This window comes from Glycine max, chromosome 6 (genome assembly GCF_000004515.6).
Source record: "Glycine max cultivar Williams 82 chromosome 6, Glycine_max_v4.0, whole genome shotgun sequence".
Lineage (NCBI taxonomy): Eukaryota > Viridiplantae > Streptophyta > Magnoliopsida > Fabales > Fabaceae > Glycine > Glycine max.
In genome coordinates this window covers 20,216,304-20,238,204 of record NC_038242.2, presented here as the reverse complement: position 1 = coordinate 20,238,204, position 21,901 = coordinate 20,216,304, and the positions used below count along the sequence as shown (strand labels likewise).

The 21,901-nt window shown below is 31.9% G+C and overlaps 1 protein-coding gene and 2 long non-coding RNA genes across 3 annotated transcripts; 1 reads left to right on the top strand and 2 right to left on the bottom strand.

Annotated features, from left to right (window-relative positions):
• Positions 1 to 244: 244 nt before the first annotated feature.
• LOC121174984 (uncharacterized) lies at positions 245 to 1,293 on the bottom strand. Its single transcript, XR_005891864.1, has 3 exons — positions 888 to 1,293; positions 586 to 711; positions 245 to 448 (listed from the first exon to the last, which is right to left on the bottom strand). It is a non-coding gene; the product is annotated as an uncharacterized lncRNA (long non-coding RNA).
• Positions 1,294 to 4,327: 3,034 nt separating this feature from the next.
• Positions 4,328 to 5,903, bottom strand: LOC113001947 (uncharacterized). Its single transcript, XR_005891862.1, has 3 exons — positions 5,835 to 5,903; positions 4,728 to 4,843; positions 4,328 to 4,399 (listed from the first exon to the last, which is right to left on the bottom strand). It is a non-coding gene; the product is annotated as an uncharacterized lncRNA (long non-coding RNA).
• Positions 5,904 to 20,082: 14,179 nt separating this feature from the next.
• Positions 20,083 to 20,911, top strand: LOC113001911 (probable magnesium transporter NIPA3). The gene is made up of 3 exons (XM_026128790.2): positions 20,083 to 20,206; positions 20,309 to 20,446; positions 20,780 to 20,911. Exons 1-3 carry the CDS (start codon positions 20,165 to 20,167, stop codon positions 20,888 to 20,890), a joined length of 291 nt encoding a protein of 96 aa, XP_025984575.1. The 5' UTR covers positions 20,083 to 20,164; the 3' UTR covers positions 20,891 to 20,911.
• Positions 20,912 to 21,901: the final 990 nt, after the last annotated feature.

Below are 21,901 nucleotides of genomic sequence, written 5' to 3'. Positions count from 1 at the left end.
TGGACTTCCAAATTTTAAAGTTCACTTTAAATATATAGTGCATAATAAGAGAATTTTAGGGAACATTTATTGACACTACAAGAAAAATGACTTATACCTACGGACAAAAACTGTCACTATAAATAAAAAATCTGTAGGTAAATGTATGATAGACTTTGTCCTACGAAGTTTCTTCTGTCAACTTTGAGGGAGCGTATAATGACGGTTAATTGTCTGTCACTATAGGTTTTACCCACTATGTATAGTGTGTAGGTAAAAGTCATTAACTTCTACTTACATTTTTTAACTGTAGGTAAAAGTCTTTAATATGTATCTATTACCTTCAATTGTAGGTAAAAGTTATTAACTTCTACTTACATTTTCTAACTGTAGGTAAAAGTCTTTAATATGAACATCACTTGAGACCGCAAGAACCTTCTTTCCCATTAACCGATGCCACAAAACTGCACTGTTTAGAAACAAGGCCAGAACCTAGGATTAGATATGTTCAAACATGATGTAATAATCACCAAAAATCTTCAAGTAACCTTCAAGGAAAAAAAAGTATTCTCTTTTTGTTTGTTGCAATTTTCAATTAGTACTTACCTGTAGTAGTCAGGATTGGGAGCAAAGGTGGTGGCATTGAGAAGGCCATAATTCCCTCCAATTAAAGTCTGCCTGCAATAGACTTTAGTGTTGTAGCAGGATGCTATTCCAAGTTGATCTAAGTACCTGAGCCATTTAAATTTCAAAACTTACAATAAATCACAACCAATTTAAAAAAGAACCAATTTTATATTTAACAACATGTTTTGCTAAATATAACAGATAAAACATCATAATCCATCCTTTAGAAATTAAAAAAGAACAAAAACGGATGGAAGGAATGGACAACCAATTTTACCCACCAAAAGTTGTTTAGAAATCTGTTAGAAACATGATTGCCACCACTGTTGTATGACCCCTCTAGCTTCTCCTACCCATGCAGAAGACCAAGGACCATATATTTTGATGGTTTCTGAAAGATTGCCAAAAATTGATTCCACCCTACTCAAGCGCTCAGGATCTAGAATCTTCCTTTCAAGATGCTCATCACTACCTGAAAGAGAAATCAACTTAGAAACACTGATCAAGAATGACAGACAATAGTATTTTTCAAGCAAGTGAACAAAGTATATCACCCTGGGTAACAAAGCCTATATAGTAGAAAGAATTAAGTAAGTGACAATCAAACCTGGGCCCAAATTATTATATAAATGATGAACACATATTTAACGTTCGAAAGAGCACGTATTTAACGTTCGGAAGAGCACACAACGTACGCCCCTCGGCCTACAAAATCAGTTTAATATAGTGAACAATTTTTTTATTTTTAGCCCAAAACAATTTCACTATCATCCACATGCTTTAGTTTATTATATTATAGAAGAAAGTCGACCAAATAGAAGAAACTTCTTAATCAATGATGTGTTCATTTATTTTCTTTATAGAGATCTACCTCAATATATTTACGGTATTATTTCAACCATTTTGAATATCCAGAATTTCTGAAATGATTATAGGATGATGACAATATATCATGGATTGAAGGAAACTGCAAAAAAGAATGTAAAAAAGATGCACTAAGGGAGATTCATAAGAGAAGAAAACTAACCATTGGGATCTTCAAGTCCAAATACACCCACGTGTCCATTTCAGGATATAACATGTCAAGTGACAAAAACAAGAAGCAAAAGAAGAAACCATATATACATTAGAGACATCAAATATTTGACAAAAAAAAATTAAAAGAATAGAAAGAAAGAAAGGAATAAAGGGTACATGAGAATATTGTGGGGGAGAGAGTGGAAAAACTTGTTCCTTAACAATATGCCAAAATTAACTGCAACTAGTCATATCGGCAGAGCATGTATAGCATTGGGCTAGTGGGAATGAAAACTGTCCTATCTCTTTCCTCAATGGCAGGAAAATTAAGTTTATTCTCCTCTCAATGCCATTCTATTTGGCTGAAATAGTAATAGAAGATACCAAGTAAATAGTATTTATCTGTTGGTGGCATCCTCAATGATACCAAGTTTAATGGATTTACCAAACTCATTCCAGAACTTAGAATATTGACCTTTCTTCTCATCATTGTCAGAGGATGCATATTCTGTGCATCAATATTTAAGATGGAAGTACAAAGTGAATGAACAAAATTCAAGAAACACCTCTTACATTCTGAAATGGTATAACAAAGCAAACACAATTACTCAGCCATATAGCTTATTATTTTAAAATTTAAATTGATTTTTAAAATTTTTCATATTGAATATATGTTAGCTAAACACCCTCTCCCAAGGTGTTTGCATTACTACCATTTTAGCTAAACTAATATATATATATATATATATATATATATATATATATATATAAATAATATTATTTTATTTTATTTTTATTTCCTATATACTTATAAAATTATCATATAACTTATATATATTTATAAAAAAATACATTTAGTTAAATAATTTTTTTACTACTTATTTGTGTTAAAAGGGATAAATATATTGTTATTAGTTATACAGTGACATATGAATGAAATATTTAATATTTTACATTTTTTATTATATATATATATATATATTTAATCTTATTTAAAAAAAATAAAAGTAATAATAAAATAAATAAAACTGGTATAATTCGTTTTAAATTGGATCTAATCGGATCATATCATATTAAAATTTTAAACTAAATCGGTTGAATGATAAATCAATAAAATCAAAATAATTGGATCAAATCATTTTTCTTTTCAAAATGGATTCAATCCATTCTGCAAACGCTTATGCACTCCCGGGTTATAATGACTAAATTGCTTTTTAACCACAACACACAGATATCAAATTGTATTTTAATAATAATATGCAAGGACCTATCTAAAAAAAAAAGAGGAATATAAAAGACAAAAATTACTTTCAGTTTTTTTTTTAAAAAATGATTAATATCCAGGGACTAACTTAAAATTGTCGTAAATTGACAATTAAAAAAAAAACTTGCCTTCACATTTCTGTTATAAAAGTTGATAATTATATTTATATATACTTGAATAGTTACTGAATATTATATTTAATTAAATTTATCTTTCATAAATAATTTTAAGTAACGTAATAATTTATTTATATATATATATATATATATAAGAAATAAAAATATAAACATCGATGATATCATAAAATTTTGGTAATTATAATTTTTTTTTAAAATTGTGAATTAACTAACCTTTGAGGTTCTAGAGTAATTTATTAATCCAAATTACCTTCAAGCATATTCCCGTGCAAGTCAAGTTGAGGAACTTGATAGAGGCCATTTCTGAAATAGAGTCAGGAATTGGTCCGGAGAAGTTATTTCTAGCCAACGAGAGATTCTACAAGCTCCCTAATTTACATATTCTAACTATTGGATGGTACTATCTTTATAGTGCAAAGCTAAGCAAAACTCCAGCCACATATTATAAAGATGAAAAAATAATGTATTGTTTAATAGTGCAAACCAGTTAAAGGAATTATACTTGAAAATTTAGAAATTCTTCTTCAAACATTTGCACCAAAATACTGCTAACACCAATTTCCTTTAGGCATTGCCTGTGGTCCTCCTCAAGCCTTCGATTCATTGAATGTTTTTTTTTTTCAGTCCATTTGGCAATACGAGAAAGATTGCTACTTATGCATGTTGATTTGATTATATTCATTTAGATTTCAATATCAGTCTGGCTACAGTCCATTTCAACCGGTCCTTTGAATTTCAAATTTTTATAACCAAAAAATTAGACAAAAAAAAAACAAATGAGATACAAAGGTGCACCTAGGGTGACAAAGATTCTTGACCACAACACCAAAGACAGCAATAGGAAAGCACAAACAATTTTAAAAACTTCAAATTGGTTGTCATACTAGTTCCAGACACATGCATGTCTGATATTCCTCCAAGACTGAATACTGCTACTCAACTTCCTACAATTTAATCAAGAATTCAATAGTATTGAATTCTTGAGCCAAAATTGTATAGTTGGGATATTGTAAGAATAGGATAAATAATGTCCTTCTAATCTAATCTAAAAATGAAAGAAAGAGAAACATTCAAACCAAGCTTCCCACTGAATTGTGAAATATACAAACTATGATCATCATCTACTCATACTCATAGTGTAGGAAAAGTTTACCAAACCTTTCTTCAGACTACAACTCAAACAGAAAAAGTAATCATATTATAACCTAGAAAAAAAGCATGTTATTCAGCATCTTACCGTAATGAGTAAAAAAGTAAAAAGCAACTATAAACACTAGTAGACTCACCACATGTGGCTATGTCAAAACATTTTCACCAGTTATTGTCTCCACAGAAGGTTCTTCAAATGCCCATTGTTTAGCAAGTGATACCACAACTGAAAACAGTATTAAAAGCCTGATAAGAAAAGCAATAGATAAAAGGAAATAGGATTTTTCCATACTCTTCTAGCCTAGTAATATTATGACCTGTTTGGTATCCAGGATGGGATCTCAATTGTTTTATGCATTGACAAAATTGTTTAAAGTGCAGTATTAATTTCTAGAAGCAGATTATATTATATTGGTTGAGAAGAGAAAGCAAGAGACTTCATTGAATCCATGTGTCAGTGATACGGGACCCCTCATTATGAAGGTGTATGTGCAAAAACAGAAGAGTAACTAAGTATAAAACTAAACAAAATCAACAAGGTAATTGTCATTAACCTTACTTGAAGAAGAATATTAAGGGAATATTTTGTATGCTCTTTAGGATGACAAAGTCCCTTAAGTAGAGTAGGAACAAGACCAGATATTTCTGGACTCTTTATCACACTCCCAACCTGGAAAAAACATGAAAATTAAAAATATTAATCACAGAAACAGGAATCAAATGGATAGAATAGTTCCTAAGTAAAGACTAATGTGTTGAAGGGCCATTTGCCCAACTGACTGGACTTTAGGATGTGTATCAGTCAAAACCTTCAAATACTGAGATGGGTTAAGGTAATGCAATCTATAGCTTAAAAGGAATTTAGAAGTGAAAAATAATGTTTGCTTCATATTATACCTCAGTCAATTTGGGAACAATCTAAGGGAGACACCGAGACAAATGTTGAGGAGCACAGTATGCCATAAAATTACTGCTCTTATAAGATGTCCAATTCAAGATTATGTTTTGAAATATAATTATTATTAGAATCTTACTATTCACAATTCGAATAACACAATTCGGATGTGATTTGACTACCCAACTATTCATATCATTGATATGAATTGCACAATTCAATTTTATTTTTACATTGTTTTTACCATTCTTATCAAAGAAATTGAAAAATTTGAAAAGCTTGAATGATTAAAAAAAGGGCTAAAGGGGCACTGCTAAACGCACCATATCCGATTTTTCAGATGTTCTATTTTCATTCTTCTAAAGACAAAGTTTCGCATGGTCACTCACTCATTCTATACATTGTATTTGGCTATTCCATTGCTCTACTTTCCATCTTCTAAATATAGGGTTCACATACTCAGTTACAATTTACCAACTTTGGTCTTTTTCTAGTTTAAAATTATCACATGTACCTCCTATGAATTTAAGGATTTGATACAATTTATGATTTTAAAAACAAGCTTGACAATTCATGATTTGAATTGCAGTATGATAACCTTGCTTATAACAGTTAACAAGAAAAATAGACAACATGTCCAAATGCAATCAAAATCAAATACAGCATGATAGAATCATCAACATATAGCGAAATGGACAATTACAAATTGTGAAAAGCAAAAGCAGAAAAAAAAACTGTATTTAATTTAATAATCTATGAACTATACCACTTCTTTGGAAATGATAGCCAACTCCCCTGGCTTAATGCCCTGTTTGCAAAACTCCCTCACAACATAACCTTGCAATTTCGAAAAAAGTAATTAGCAACAGTATCGAAAAAGTCAAAACACGAGAAAAACCAAAGAGTTTTTGCATTTTGCAATTGCACAATCGAATCAATAATAGAAGTGAAAGGAAAAATGAATCGACCTAATTCTAAAATTCCGTTCTTCGATTCCATTAGTGAACTCAAATGGATCAAGGAGCACGCAGAGAGTTAAACGTGAATTTCTATGAAATGAATGAACAGAGAATCGTAGATTTACTCGGTCATTGGAAGCACGAAAAGCGAATTGATAGAGAGAGCTGAGAAAATGTGTGAAGAGTAGGAAGTGAGATTAGGGGAAGGCAGAGGGGGCTGAGAAAATGTATATCTTTTAATAATAATAACTTATGTTATATAACTAAGAGATAACTAAGAGAAAATGTATATTCTTTTCTACTTCTTATTCAAAAACCAGAAGAAACTTTTATTTTATATTTTGAATATTTTGTATTAAATAATTTAGAAATCAATATATTTTCTCATTATTTTATTTCTATCTTCTTTTTTTAAAAGCTTCTCTCTTTCTATTTTTTTAATCAAACAAATATTAATATTATCACATCATTTAAATGTCCTTCGTGATTTTTTTTTTGCCTATATTGTGCTTTTGTAGGTAATAATCCATTTGAGTTTTACCTACACTAATCAATCATAGGCACAAGTTTTTTGAAGTTTTACCTACACAACATAGTTGTAGGTAAAAGTATTTTTTTTAGTTTTAATGAATTTATCTACACCAAATTATGGTTGGTACAAGTGTTTAAGTTTTACCTACATTAGTCCATTGTAGGTAAAAGTATTTTTGAGATTTACCTACACTAATTCATGTCTATAGGAAAAAGGCGTCCGTAAGTTTAGGTTATTTTTCTTGTAGTGACACCAAGGAACTGTAGGTACAAGTTTTATAGGATTTTACCAGCACCAAGTAATTGTAGGTATAAGTTTTTTGAAATTTTACCAACACTAAGCATTTGTAAGTAGAAGTTATTTTGAGTTTTACCTACACCAAATAATAGTAAGTACAAATTTTTGAATTTTACCTATGACAAACAACTGTAGGTATAAGTATTTTTTGACTTTTACCTACACTAATTTATGTGTGTAGGTAAAAGCCTCCGTAGGCATATGTCATTTTTCTTGTAGTGGAATTAATGTACTAATGTGCTTCCCAAGTAGCCAACAATTTTCATGTTTATGCATAACTATGATTTGATAAATTTGCAGCTTTCTTCAATTCTGCATATCATGTTTAAAACACAAAAAAGAAGATATATCCATATATACCAAGAAAATGAAAGTAACGTCAAGTATTCTTAAGGATTTTATTCCTGGGAAACTAACTTTTAGTGTTTTGGTACTATTACACATGTTTTTTTATGAGGTCACTCATTGAGTACAACATAAATTATATACTACTACTACCTTAACGAACATGGTAGAACGTTTTCCTAACCTCATTAAATATATGATCAATTATAGTAGTTTATTAATATCTATTTACTAGGTGCAAAGAAGAATGATATGACTCCGGATTTCCCAGCTCCCACACTCGCAACTCTTGGCCCAAGGCAACAGAATCCTCACAAAAGAAGCTGCACGAAAGAGCTTGTTCCCACCCAAGCTCAATGGTATTTCTATTTTCTCTTACTTTTTATTATCATACATCTCTTTTGACAATGCATATAATTTTTTAAAAGACTTTATAATTTGTGTTATAGTAGTAGTTTGGAATTGTTATAGTTTGTATCATTCATTGCATATAAATAATGTAACTGACATTCCAGAAGACACAGTTAGAAATTGGAGAAATAGAAACATTTTGTGTTGCTCATCTAGAGTAAATTAGTGAACCTAATAATTTCCTTCATAGCTCTGCTGCTATTTTCATATTGGTGAAAATCTTAGCAATATTAGTTAGTGTGTATTAAACTTAAAGATGCTATTGGTTATTTTCTTCAGCCAACAGTTGCAGCAATTGAAGCATGGAAAGACATAGCATTGGCCAACTGAGACAATGATTGCGGGAGCCCCTTTTGTTCTTTCACTTGCTCACAAACATAACATAAATTTTTTTTCCCGCCGATTCGAAATATTATGCAATTTTTCAGGTACTTAAGTCCATTATCTAGTCACACACATTTCACCGAGTATATCACTCTTTGAATCTTTTTTATTGGTTTGAACCTTGAAGCGATGGATTTATTATTTGCACCACTTCATGCTGTTGTTAATCACTAATTCTTAAAGGATTTTGCACTGCACAGTCTATCCAGGGGTTGCCAAAGGGTGCAATTAGGAATCATCATTCCATGCCATTTTGTTCCATTTTGTGCAAGTATGGGAATTGATGACTTTTTTATAAATAATATTTTTTGCTCCACTTGAAGCTGTGCTCTTTGGTATAGATGGAACTCTTTGTGATTCTGATCCGCTCCATTATTATGCCTTCTGTGAAATGCTTGTAGAGATAGTGTGTCTTTTCTATAATATTTATATAATTTTTTAATTATAACATTTTCATTATTTTAAAATTTTTTTAAAAAAAAACATTCTAAGATGGTTTTCTCAAAAATCATCTTAGAAAGGTACCCTTCTAAGACGGTTCTTAACTAAAAACCGTCTTTGAATGATACTCTTCTAAGATGGTTTTTTGCAAATAACCGTCTTAGAAGTGTATCTTTCTAAGACGGTTCCTAGCTAAGAACAGTCTTAGAAAAGTACCATTTTCTAAGACGGTTTTTTAAGAAACTGACATTGAAAGTTTTGACTTTCAACGATGTTGACTTCAAAGATGATTCAAAATCATCTTTGAATGTCTTTTACAACCGTCATTATTTGTGACTTTTGCAGTAGTGATGAGTACTCTAAAGCGTGACATCTTTTTTGGGTAATGATTTCATTAGGTATACAATTAGTTTGCTTTTATTTGGTAGTTATATAAGTAACTGAAGGGAAGGTTTGGAAGACTTCCAAGCATCTCAATTGATTGGTAAAAGGCATGTTACCTTCAAAAGCATGGAATAGTCTATTTTCTAATATTTATGTATCATTTTGGTGTCTTACATTGTATGATATCTATGTTTGTTGCAGGAAGGCTTGATAGAGAGAATGGAGGACAAAAATGCATATGGTGAATCACATAGTACTAATTTACTCTTAAACATTTGTACCGTGCAATGTGTAGCCCAAAAAAAATATGTTGATAGTACTAATTTACATCTTTCATGAGGATAGTGTTTTTTCTCCTTAAAGATTGAATATTTATGGACATTGAACAAGAGTTTGGGATTTCGGGCAATGAATAGTGAATTTTAGTGTTGAGCATTTGCAATGAATGATGTAGACTGCTGAATGCAAATTATTCCACTGTTTTTGAGTTCATGCGACTATATTTTTCATCACCCTTTTAATTGTTTTGTTATTCTTTTTAACTCATGGTCAACATTTTTTTATCATTACTCATGGTCAACATTTTTATACCAGAATATTTTAAAACCCATTATCCTTTACTTTGATTGGCTAGCAAAATAATAGACATTAATCGGATATGAAAGTTAAAAAATAATAGTTCATATATCTTATTTTTGTTGAATGCTTCTTGATTGGGTTCGAACCTAAACCATGTGACCGAATTGTAAGACAATTATCATACAGGCTGAAGATTCTTATATAATAGTTTATATATCACTCTTTTTTAATCATGAATAATTCATATATCACTCATCACTTTATCTGGAATACATACACAATCATGATTTATAACATTTATAAAATTTTATTGGTATCATTTATAACTCAAACCCATTTGTAAAGATTATTTTTTAAATCTATGAAATAATATATATATATATATATATATATATATACATATATATAAAGGATCTTCCAATATTTTATTATTAAATAAAAATTGATGATGATGATTTTATGTTTTATGATTTTCAAACATCGCAACTTTGGTTGTGAAAGTAAATTAATTCAATTTAAAATTGAAAGAATCAAATTTTAAAAATGTAAAACAATTATTTTAAATGATTTATAAAGTTGAAATGTTGGAATTTTCTATTGCAATAATTAATGTGAGCTAATATTATAAGACAATTATATTAATTATTTATCATTAATGGGTTTTATTTTATGTGATCAAATTAAGTGAGTTTGTTAAATAACTAAATCAGATGATATAAACTTAAATGAGCAGATGTCAGTGTTGGTCCATTATGGGATAATGAGAACCCTCTTAGTTTAACACGCTATAAGAAGGATATGGTCCCCAATATATCGTGTCATCACCTATTGACGAATAAAGAGGTTCCGATTGAGGAAGAACTATGAAGTCATTGGTTACATTCTTAGCCGATTATCCGTTGTCTCTACAACATTCCATAATAGACCTTAAGAAGAGTACATAGATCATAAATGAATTACAGATTCAGATTCCATTGCGTTTGTTTGATCAATCATTATGGATTCAGGTATTCCTAAAACTTTTCTTGATAATCTAACATAATGTGTTTCTGGTGGTTATTGGTATTATATAAGGATCACCTAAAATTCTAACAAGTGAGATCAAAATCACAATTACTATTAGATTATTAGGATTTAAAGTTATTTGATTCTTATTATACCTTAATTGCTTTTTTTTATATGAACCCTATTTTTTTAATAACGCATATTAATTGTCGGTAAATTCAAACATTGTCATATTGGATATTTTGTTTGAATTCAAGTGTTTTTTTTAGCATCGTGTTGGGGTTTATACACCACTTCTGTTTATGTCAAATGTGATTATATATAGCTATATATTGGAGGAAGCCTTGCAAAAGCAGTTTTTTTTTAAGATTTTCGAAAGAAAACTCATTACGATGGATACAAACACAATTGTACCTTTACACTTTTATCTTTTTCCTTTTCGGCATACAACTGCATCACAATTACGTGAATTGTTTGGCTACATCGCAATTACATGAATTGTTTTTTATTATTGTAAAGTCTGGGAATTACTATAACAAGAAAGTATACATAAAGATGTCGTACACTTCTTTAGTTATGGATTATTGCATTGGATTTTCAAAAAAAAATTGGCATTATTGGTTAATTGATATACATGATTAGTGATGCTAGAAAAAATTTGTGATAGCATCATTTAGATATCTGATATTTACTTGTTGTATTTTAAGTATAAATCAATGATAGTGTTAAATATAATATAAGGATATAATATTTCCTTATCGTAATTAATGTTTTATATTTTTTTTGCTATCATGATTGGGTGTAAATTTAGCAGTAACAGATCTTTTCCATTTATTTGCATGTCTAGTAATTTTTTTAATTAAATTGATTGATACAATATATTGTCAAAGTGATCCCTATTGTGAAAATTGATTTTATTAAAATTACATAGATTTTTGTATGAAATTATTTATGCGAATTGTGTTAAGCCCAAAGGAAGATGCAATTTGGCCAAATAATGTTGTACATGTGATGATAAATGTGTGACAATTATAAGTTATTTTCATGTGAATAATAATCGTTCTAAAGAAAGACTATAATTTGACAGAATTTATTATCAATATTTGATCATTGTGTTGAGAGTATCAATTACAAATTAATTTCTCTGTCCAAAGACTAGGAATTTATGTTGTGCTAGGTATCTTGTGGTGGGTCTGTTCTACAAAATATTTGCACATTCTGTTATATATATTTTTATATAACTTAATTACATGTGAATGTTGTGTAATTTTAAGACCTCATATTTATTATATTAAATTGTCTAATATTTTTTGTTAAATTGATTGAAACAACATGTTGCCAAAATAACATGTTGTGTGAGTTGATTTGATTGAATTTACGTAGATGTTGCATGGAATTATTCATGCGAATTGTGTTCGGCCCAAAGGAAGCCACAATTTGACAGAATAATTGCATGCTTGCAATGGTAAACACGTGGTGATTATAAATAGTGTGATCTTCCATGTGAATAATGAAATTTTCAAAGAATCATTATTTAACCAGAATAATAATCATATAAGTTTTTCATGTGAGCAATTGAGTGTTTAAAGACAACCTTTGTTTGATAAGACTTATCACCAATGTTTGATCAATACGTTGAGAGTACCACTTTCAGTTAATCTTTTTCAATTCAAAGATTGAGGATTAATGGTGCACTAGGTATCTTGTTTGGGTCTTGAAATTTACCATCAATATTATTTGTGCATTATATATTTATTTCCTCTTCTTTAATTGTTGTTGTTGCTACTACTACGGTTTAAAATACTCATATTATTTAAATCCCAAAGCCGCATGTATAAAATTTAGAGTTTGAAAGGAGTCAATTGAAAGTTGAGAATATTGCATATTTTTTTATTTTTTTTTCTAGAGAAGAAACAAGAGAACAAGATAAATAATTTATGTGATGCAGGATCATTATTGAAAGTCTCAAATATACCGTTTCATCACACATAGTTTCTCTTCCCCAATCTAAAGAGTTATGTGATGCAGGATCATTACTATAATATGTAATTAGATTGCAGATTAAATGATAATAGGAGGCTGGGGGAGTTAGTGGCAATGCCACGTGTCAGTAGGTAGTTAATTCTGTTAGGATTTCCAAGTGAGAAGTTGGTTAGGAGGTAGTTGGTAATAACTTGCTATATATAGCAAGCTGTTGTGCAGACTCATTTACGTTTGGAAAATTCCCAATACCTTTGTAATTCTTTGCATTCTTCGTTCTATATCAATAATATTAGAATCTCTTCTTGCTTGGGATTCTCTTCTACCTTTCTAGTTCTTCAATTTGATCCAAATCCAAGTACTATATCAATTGGTATCAGCTTGACACCTTCCAGATTCATCTCGAAATGGCAGAAAACACCAAAAATTAGTCCCTTTTTCGTGAAGCAGAAGAACGTTTGAGCTCGAAGTTGGATGAGAGGTTCTTGCAGCTTGCGGGTTCATTATGGCAAACGCTACATGAAGACATCGATGAACTTCTGCAACAACAGGCAGCGGGGTATTCTCCTTCTTCCAGCACGAGAATTGCAACACGCGGTGAGAAATCTTCTACCTATTCTTGTTATACACGTCTTGGAAGACTGGATTTCCCTAGGTTTAATGGCAATGGGATTAAGAATTGGTTGGTTCAGTGTGAGACTTTTTTCGGTGGATAATACTCCAGAAGATTTCAAAGTTAGGTTGGTTGTGGTACATTTCAAGGGAAAAGCATTACAATGGCACAGTGCTTATGTTAGAATAGTGGGATTGAGAAATTTGCCTTCTTGGAAGGATTATTCCCAAATTTTATTGGATAGATTTGGTGAAGTCTATGAGGATCCTATGGCTGAGTTGATGAGGTTAAGGTAGAAAGGATCCGTGACTGAATTTCAGGAACAATTTGATGCAATTGTCTCAAGAGTGGAACTGGCTAAGGAACATCAATTGAGTTGTTTCTTGGGAGGGCTCAAATAGGATGTGTAAATGATGGTGAGGATGTTCAAGCCAGATTCAATTAGGAAGGCTTTTTCTTTAGCCAAAATGTATGAATCTGCTATTACTGCTAACCCCCAACAAAAACTATTTTCTAAGTCAACCAAGACCAGTCACTTCTCGAAACCACCCCTGTTACCTACACCCCCTAACCCTGCTGAAACATCTAAGCCCAAAACACAAACTACAAGAAATCTTACATCTGCCTATATGAGTGAAAGAAGATCAAAGGGGCTATGCTATTTCTGTGATGAGCCCTTTACACCAGAGCACAGTTTGACACACAAGAAATTGCATATACCTGTTATGGAGGTTGATGATAATTCAGATTCAGAAGGGGAAGATGTTGTGGGTGAGGAGTTGGCTTTCTCTTCAGCTAGTGAACCATGAATATCAGTAAATGCTCTAACTGGAACTACTAGTTTCAAAACAATGTGAGTCACTGGTTATTACAGAAAAAAAAAAAAAAAAAAACCCTTCATATCCTCATTGATAGTGGCAGTACACATAACTTCTTGGATGCGCATGTAGCCAAGAAATTAGGATGCAAAATTGAAGTGATTCCCTCTTTAAATGTAGTTGTGGCTGATGGAAATAAGGTACAAATTTCGAATGTGGTTAAGAGTTTTACATGGCTGATTCAGAATACCAGTTTCTCATCTGATATAATGTTGCTGCCTCTAGGTTGTTGTGATTTGGTGCTTGGGGTGGAGTGGCTGGTAACTTTGGGTGACATTACTTAGAACTTTGATAAGCTGACTATGGAGTTTGTTACACAAGGAAGGAGACATGTGCTGAGAGGGGCTTCTAATGCTAAGCTAAAAATAGTGAAGAAGCAGCAATTGCACAAGGCACTTTCTTCGTGTATGCACATTTCTATGTTGTAATTGTGTGAGGGAGAAGAAGACTTATTGTTGAATTCACTTACTACTCTTGCACCTGCATCTGCCATGCCTACTAGTGTTGCAGACTTGTTGTGCAGTTTTGATGATATTTTCTAGGAACCTACTAATCTACCTCCTGTTAGCCCTGCCCATGATCACAAGATTCCTCTAGTCTCAGGCATTGTTCCTGTAAATAAAAGGCCATATAGATATACTAAACACCAGAAAGACATCATTGATGGTCTGGTCAAGGAGTATCTGCACTCAGGCATAATACAAAATAGTAGTAGTCCCTATTCTAGCCTAGTTGTATTGGTGGGAAAAAAAGATGGCAGTTGGAGGCTTTGTGTTGATTATAGGGAGTTGAATAAGGCTACAATGAAGAATAGATTCCCAATCCCTCTTGTGAATGATCTTCTAGATGAGTTGCATGGTTCCAAGTGGTTCTCTAAGGTAGACCTAAGATCTAGATACAATCAGGTGAGAATGGATGAAAATGATGTGCACAAAACAACATTTAAGACTCATGCAGGTCACTTTGAATACCTGGTTATGCCCTTTGGTTTAACAAATACACCGGCTACATTTCAAGGTCTTATGAATGCTGTGTTTCAAGAATATTTGAGGAAATTTTTGCTAGTATATTTTAATGATATTCTCATCTATAGTAAGACATTAGAAGACCATGTGTCTCACTTACATACTGTCTTTTCTATAATAAGGTCTAATTCATTGTTTGCAAAGAGGTCTAAATGATACTTTGTTGTAGCTAGAGTGGAATACCTAGGTCATTTCATTTCAGGTGAGGGTGTTGCAACTGATCCAGCAAAAGTTGAAGCAATTAAATAGTGGCCTCTGCCCCAATCCTTGAAACAGTTGAGGGGATTTCTTAGGCTTACTGGGTATTATAGAAGGTTTGTGTTTCGATATGGAAGTGTGGCAAAGCCCCTTCACGACATACTTAAGAAGGATAACTTCTACTGGACTCAAGAAGCTAAGTTAGCCTTCTAGAAATTGAAGGATCTATTAGTCTCAACACCTGTCCTTGCGCTACCTAATTTTGATAAGGCATTTGTAGTAGAAGCAGATGCCTCAGGTACGGGTATTGGAGTTGTCTTGATGCAAGACAATCATCCCATAGCCTTCATCAGCAGGAGCTTGAATGTGCAACAACAGTCCCTATCCACTTATGAGAAGGAATTTCTAGTTGTTGTCTTTGCAGTGCAAAAGTGGAGACATTATTTGTTACCAAAGAAGTTTGTAATCAGAACCGATCATAGGAGCCTCAAGTATATTTTGGATCAGAGGTTAGCTACAGCATTCCAGCAGAAATGGTTAGTTAAACTCATGGAATTTGATTTTTGCATAGAATACAAGCAGGGTCAAGAAAATTTGGCGGCTGATGCATTGTCTCGAGGAAGTTTAGTTGAGTGTAATGTTGTTTCTGTGGTTCAACTTGAATCAGACATGCTCACTAGAATTAAAGCTTCTTGGCAGTCTGATCTAGATGTTCAAAAGCTAATTTCTGAGTTGCAAATTGATTCAAACTCCCATAAACACTTTTCCTGGGTAAGGGGGGAATTGAGGAGGAAATGAAGGTTAGTAATTGGTAAAAATTTGGAATTAAGGAACGATATTCTAAAGTGGTTACATTCTTCAACTTGTGGAGGCCATTCTGGTAGAGATGCAACCTTGCAAAGGGTCAAGGCAGTTGTCTTTTGAAAAGGAATATCCAAGGATGTTAAGTTGTTCATTCATTAGTGCAGTACATGTCAAAGGTGCAAATATGACTCTGCTTCATATCCTAGACTGTTGCAACCTTTACCTATACCTGAGCATGTATGGCAACATGTTACAATGGATTTCATTGAAGAACTTCCTGACTCAAGGGGCAAACAAGTTATTTTTGTGGTGGTGGATAGACTTAGTAAGGTTGCACACTTCATGGCTCTCCATCATCCTTATTCTGCTGCTGATGTAGTTCAATGTTTCATGGACAATGTCTTTAAACTGCATGGGTTTCCTGACTCTATTACAAGTGATAGGGATCCTATCTTTGTTAGTCAATTTTGGCAAGACTTTATGGCTTACCAAGGCGTGCAAGTCCAGTTGTCTACTGCTTATCACCCGCAAACAGATGGGCAGTCTGAAGTGGTTAATAGGTGCTTGGAAACTTACTTGAGATGTATGTGTTCTGACAATCCTAAATAGTGGTCTAAGTGGCTTCCCTTAGCTGAATGGTGGTACAACACAACCTACCATAGTTCACACTACTACAAAAGTATTTTTTTAAGTCGCGATATCTACGACGGTTCTCCATAAATGATGTAGTAGAAGGCGCGGTGGCAATTTTGTAATTAGGGGGAAAAATTTAGTTTTTACGTCATACATTCTAAGGCGTTTATAAATAACTGCCTTAGAATGTCTGCAGGTGGCATTATTGTAATTAAGTAAGTGAAGACAACAACGAGTTTCGAGCTACGACCGTCGTAGTATTACATATATTAAAAAGGCCTAAACCCGCGGCGCGCCCCTCAGCCATTGTCTCAGGCACTTTCATTTGCTCCTCAGCCATTCTCTCTGAACCTCACCCACATTTGTTCCTCGAGGTTTTTACATTGTGCATGTCCCTGAACCTCACCCACATTGTGTCCCTAAACATGACCTTGAACCTCACCCACATTGTGTACCTCAAACCCTAGGTTGGTGTTTCTCGTTATTAGGTTACAAGGCATCAAAAGTGGTTGCACGCGCGCACCCGTACTCACCTCGTGAAACAGGTAATATATGTCGACAACCCTGATCTGTGTTTCTGAGCTTCACAGAGAAATACCGTAAAGTCAAAGTCCCATTTCTATTAAAGTTGTGAGAGGAGTTGGATTTGATTGGTCAGCTATAATAGGGTTAGGGTTTGAAGAAAATAGGGTACGATAGTGAATTTTTTATTCATTAAATTGTACATCCTTTGAGATAAATTCTACAATCAGATGGTAGACATTGGTAACCTTTGTGAGTAAGAGTAGCCCAAAACCCTGCTTACAAAGATGTCTCTTTCTTTCTACACTTTCCTTTTTCCCATTTCATTTTGATTTCTATTGCATCATAAAGCTTATTTTAATTGGAATCTGTTTGTGAAGGTTTGGCACACAACTTCTCTTTATGATTTGGTTCACACAGCTGCCTTAGTTTCCCCCAATTACAAAAAACCCTAATGTTGTGAGTTACCATTTCCCAATTTTCCTACTTTCTGTTCCCTTTTTGCCACTTTGAAAAAAAATGCTATTTTGTTGTGGTATATTCATTGTAGTGTAGAGTGTTTGTGAAATGAAAACATCTACTTGTTTTTTGACTCATCAAGTTATCATTTTGTTTTTTGCAGTTTGGAGGCCTTCTAACAGCTGGTATCTTGGCTTTCTCTGGGACGTAAGTGTTATCTCTACCGTTGCTGTTTAAATGACTATGTTTGTATTGTACCATGGAATTCTCTTCCAAACTATTTGTTATACTTATTTTGGAACTAGAGTAACTTTGATTTATTTATTTGGGGGGGGGGGGTATAACAAAGTTCTCTTCCAAACTGCTGCTTACAAACAATTTTTAATTTGTAGAAATATAATATACTGATATCCACCAATAACCATGCACAGAAAAGAATTCCCAGATGTGCCCATAATTGGTCAAAGGCAAAAAGAGTAAGCAAGATGAGCAAATAGGCAAAGGATCGATAAATCTAACGTAAGTATTTTAGTTTATAACAATTTCTTAAGACATAAGAGAGTCATGTTATTCAAAGAATTTGTTGTAGTATATCATTATTAGTTATTGATAGTAGAAACCACGTAGTTGTGAGGGAAGTCTACACTGTGTCTGCCTCCATGTGCACCTTCCCACTTATGCAATAAATATTTTCAATGTCATTACATTTGTTTGCTTGTCTCTCAAATGTAATTATGTATGGCCCTATAAATCAGTATCACAAATGTTATCGGGTATGTTTAGAGATATAGATTAACAAAATAATATATATATCAGATTATATAATTTATCTGTAAATTTTATTATCATTTTTCTGTTGTTTAATCAATGAATTAAGAGTATTCGTCTAGGATATCCAACTACCATTAGTGGTAATAATTATGGTACAAATACAAACTATAAAACCATTTCACTAGCCTTAGTCTATGACATTCTACTCCTCTATGTGTCTCTCTCTCTTCCCTGATTGATTCATAACTTTGCCAGTTAGGCTCAGACCCAATCTGTATTAGTATTATATATCCTGGTCATAATTTTGATTGAAGCTAGCTAGCAACCTGGCCCTTTAGATCTTGGAGGAACAAATTGGCTCCACTCTTGTACCTTGGTTTCAGAAGGGTGCTCATGTTCTGTCTTGTTTTGTTTTTTTTTTTGTTTCTATTTGCTTCAGTGGTGTTTGCTCAAAACATCAACCAGAGAGCAAAGCCATGTGTAGTGGTGGCATAAGGGTCAACCCTCCAGTGAACCTATTATTCCTAAGGTCCATAAGGGTCAGATTGTTAAGATTAGAAAATTCATTTAGAAGATTCCCTTCAAGGTGGTTGTTGTTGACATCAAGCTTCAACGTTGAAGTTAACCTCCCAAGTGTCAAAGGCAAAGAGCCATATAATGAACTGCAACTTAACTCAAAGATTAATAACTAAAAGATTAATAACTCATTTAGCCCATAAAAAGCATCTGGAATTCTACCAGTAAGATAGTTTCCAACAAGAACAAGCTTCTTCAACTTCATGAGATTGCCAATGCTTGATGGTAATTCACCTGTTACATTGTTTTCTAATATTACTAGTGATTGAATGTTCTTGAGGACACCAAAACTTGAGGGGATGTCTCCAATGAGACCTCAAGTGATCTAAACTCCAGTGATTCTTGAGGGGATGTCTGCAATTTTGTATTATAATTTCTTATCAAAATCTTTGTGATTCATAAAGGAAGTTTTTCTATGTTTTAAAAAAATGAAAAATTAAAAGTTATTAATACAAATAATTTAATACTTGAATCTCTTGATCAATATTGAGTTCGATGTTTAGTTTAAACATAAAGTGATAACTGTATCCCACAAACAAATCAATCTTCTTGGTTATACTAAAAATAATATTTTTAAAATGGGTAAAAAGTAATTTATTAAGAGATTTTGAGTTCATTTCTTTAAACTTTTAAAACGGTTTTAAAATATATATTATCTATTGTATCCTTTATATATATATATATATATATATATATATATATATATATTATATGATAAATAAATATTTTTATATAACTAAAATTTATTATGAATGAATTTTTTAATATATATATACTATATTTTTAATTTACCATAAAAATAAATGCCATTTTTTATTATTGAAATTTCTTTTAAAAATAAAGATGAAAATAGTAAATTGAAAGAGATAAATAAATAGTTAAAAAAAGTATAAAAAGGAAAAGTGGTTTGAAATAATCAATATATAAATCTTTTGGACTAATAATTAAACTAAATAAAATTTGAAATTAAAATTAAGAAGTATATTTAAAAGAAGCAAATATTAAAAAAATAAAATTAAATGAATATATCCAATATAATATATAGATGAAATTCTGTCTTATCTTATACTCCAGACAAGTTACAATAATCTCAAACCACAACATCTATCAGAATTTGTTTCTACTTGACAACATGATTATGCTTCTTTCCATTTTTGCCACGACACAAGAACATAATTTAACGACTAACCAAGAACATAATCTTTCTACTGCAGCATTTCTCTTTTATGCAGCTTTGGTAATAACAGCTATTTTTATCCTTATCTTCCACTTCATTCCTCTCTATGGCCAGACACACATAATGGTTTATATCGGTGTTTGTTCCCTTGTAGGTTCTATAACGGTATGTCTCATTATGTAGTCATTGATGACTTTCTAATAGTATTTGTCTCCCCTTGTTATCCCCCCCCCCCTGTATTTGTATTGTAAGGTTTTCCTTTGACAGGTTATGAGTGTTAAGGCTCTTGGAATTGTCATAAAGTTAACACTGTCTGGGATGAATCAGCTAATTTACCCTCAAACTTGGGCATTCACTCTAGTTGTAATTGTTTGTGTTCTTACCCAAATGAATTATTTAAATAAGGTACAATAGTTTTTCTTGTTAGTTCCCTGAACTATTTCTTGTTAGACTCTCGAGTTTGACAAACTTGAGTTTAGGTATCTGGATGGTTTATTATGAGAACAAGTTCATTTTCTCTTTGGCTTTAAACTTGGATATGCTGGATTAGGATAAAACTATATGTTTCGTTGGTGTTGGATGTCCATTTGTCATGATTCTGCTACTTACTAGTATTATGCAATTACTTTTACATATTGTCACCATTTTTTTTTGGGGGGGGGGGGGGGGGGGAGTTGATGAATAGTTTTTTCTGCTTTATAATTCACGTGATAATATTTTTTTCATTTCTGCAATCAGGCACTGGATACTTTTAATACGGCAGTGGTATCTCCCATATATTATGTTATGTTCACAACATTTACCATTGTGGCAAGTGTTATTATGTTTAAGGTAAGTTTTGTTACCTAACTGGTATAGTTAGACACTTCATTACTCTAATTTTAAGATTGTATAAATTGTGTTAAAATAATTCGGATTGATTGTATATTGTATAATCTGTGTTTGTTAAGGCAATGCTTAATATCATTTTGTTTTGGTGTTGCCACAAGATCTTCAATGATACTTGTATGCTGCTTGTTGCCTATATTTATCTAGTACCTAATTTTATTTGCTAGTCAAAGTACATGTATTTATGCAAATGAACTGCATATACCAGTGTAATGAACTGCTTGCAAATGAAGTGTGAGAGGTGAATGCTTTTATGAAAATAGTTTGATTGAATTTTTGTTACCATTCAGTGAAATCTGTCAAAGTATCATGTAGTTATGCTCATAATTTTTTTAAATGTATTTTGATTTTTAAACATTTTATGTAACTAATCTTTTCTTGCTGGTGTTGAGAAGAATATAAAATTGTTTGTTCTAGCATTTTAGAACTAAGTGATCTTTATTTTATTTTTATTTGATAAACACACGGTGATCCTTATATCAACTTTTAATCAATGTCCTTGTTTGTTCAGGGATTTATTGCATCTGCCCTTAATTATGGACTCATTACATGGTGAGGGAGGTTTCAGCACTGCTTTATGAAAGTTGTGTTGTCAAAGTTTGTAATTTATGGACAACTTACAACTGAAGTTAGCAATGTTAGATATTGCATAGTAATTTTAAATTCTTGCAAAACTATAGACTATCATTAATTATGTAAATTCTTTTATTATGTGATTAAACGATTTTGCAATTCTTCAAAATGATGTAAATTCTTTCATTAATTATGTAAATTCTTTTATTATATAAATTCTTTTGCTTCAAATCAATGTATAGAATAATTAAAACACCACCTAAAAAAGTAGAGTTCCACCAAAAAAATTATAAAAAAAAATTATTCTAAGACGGTTCTTGAAAAACCGTCTTAGTATGTCTCACTTTCTAAGACGATTTTATGAATAACCGTCTTACGAAGTGTTACAAAGAAATGACA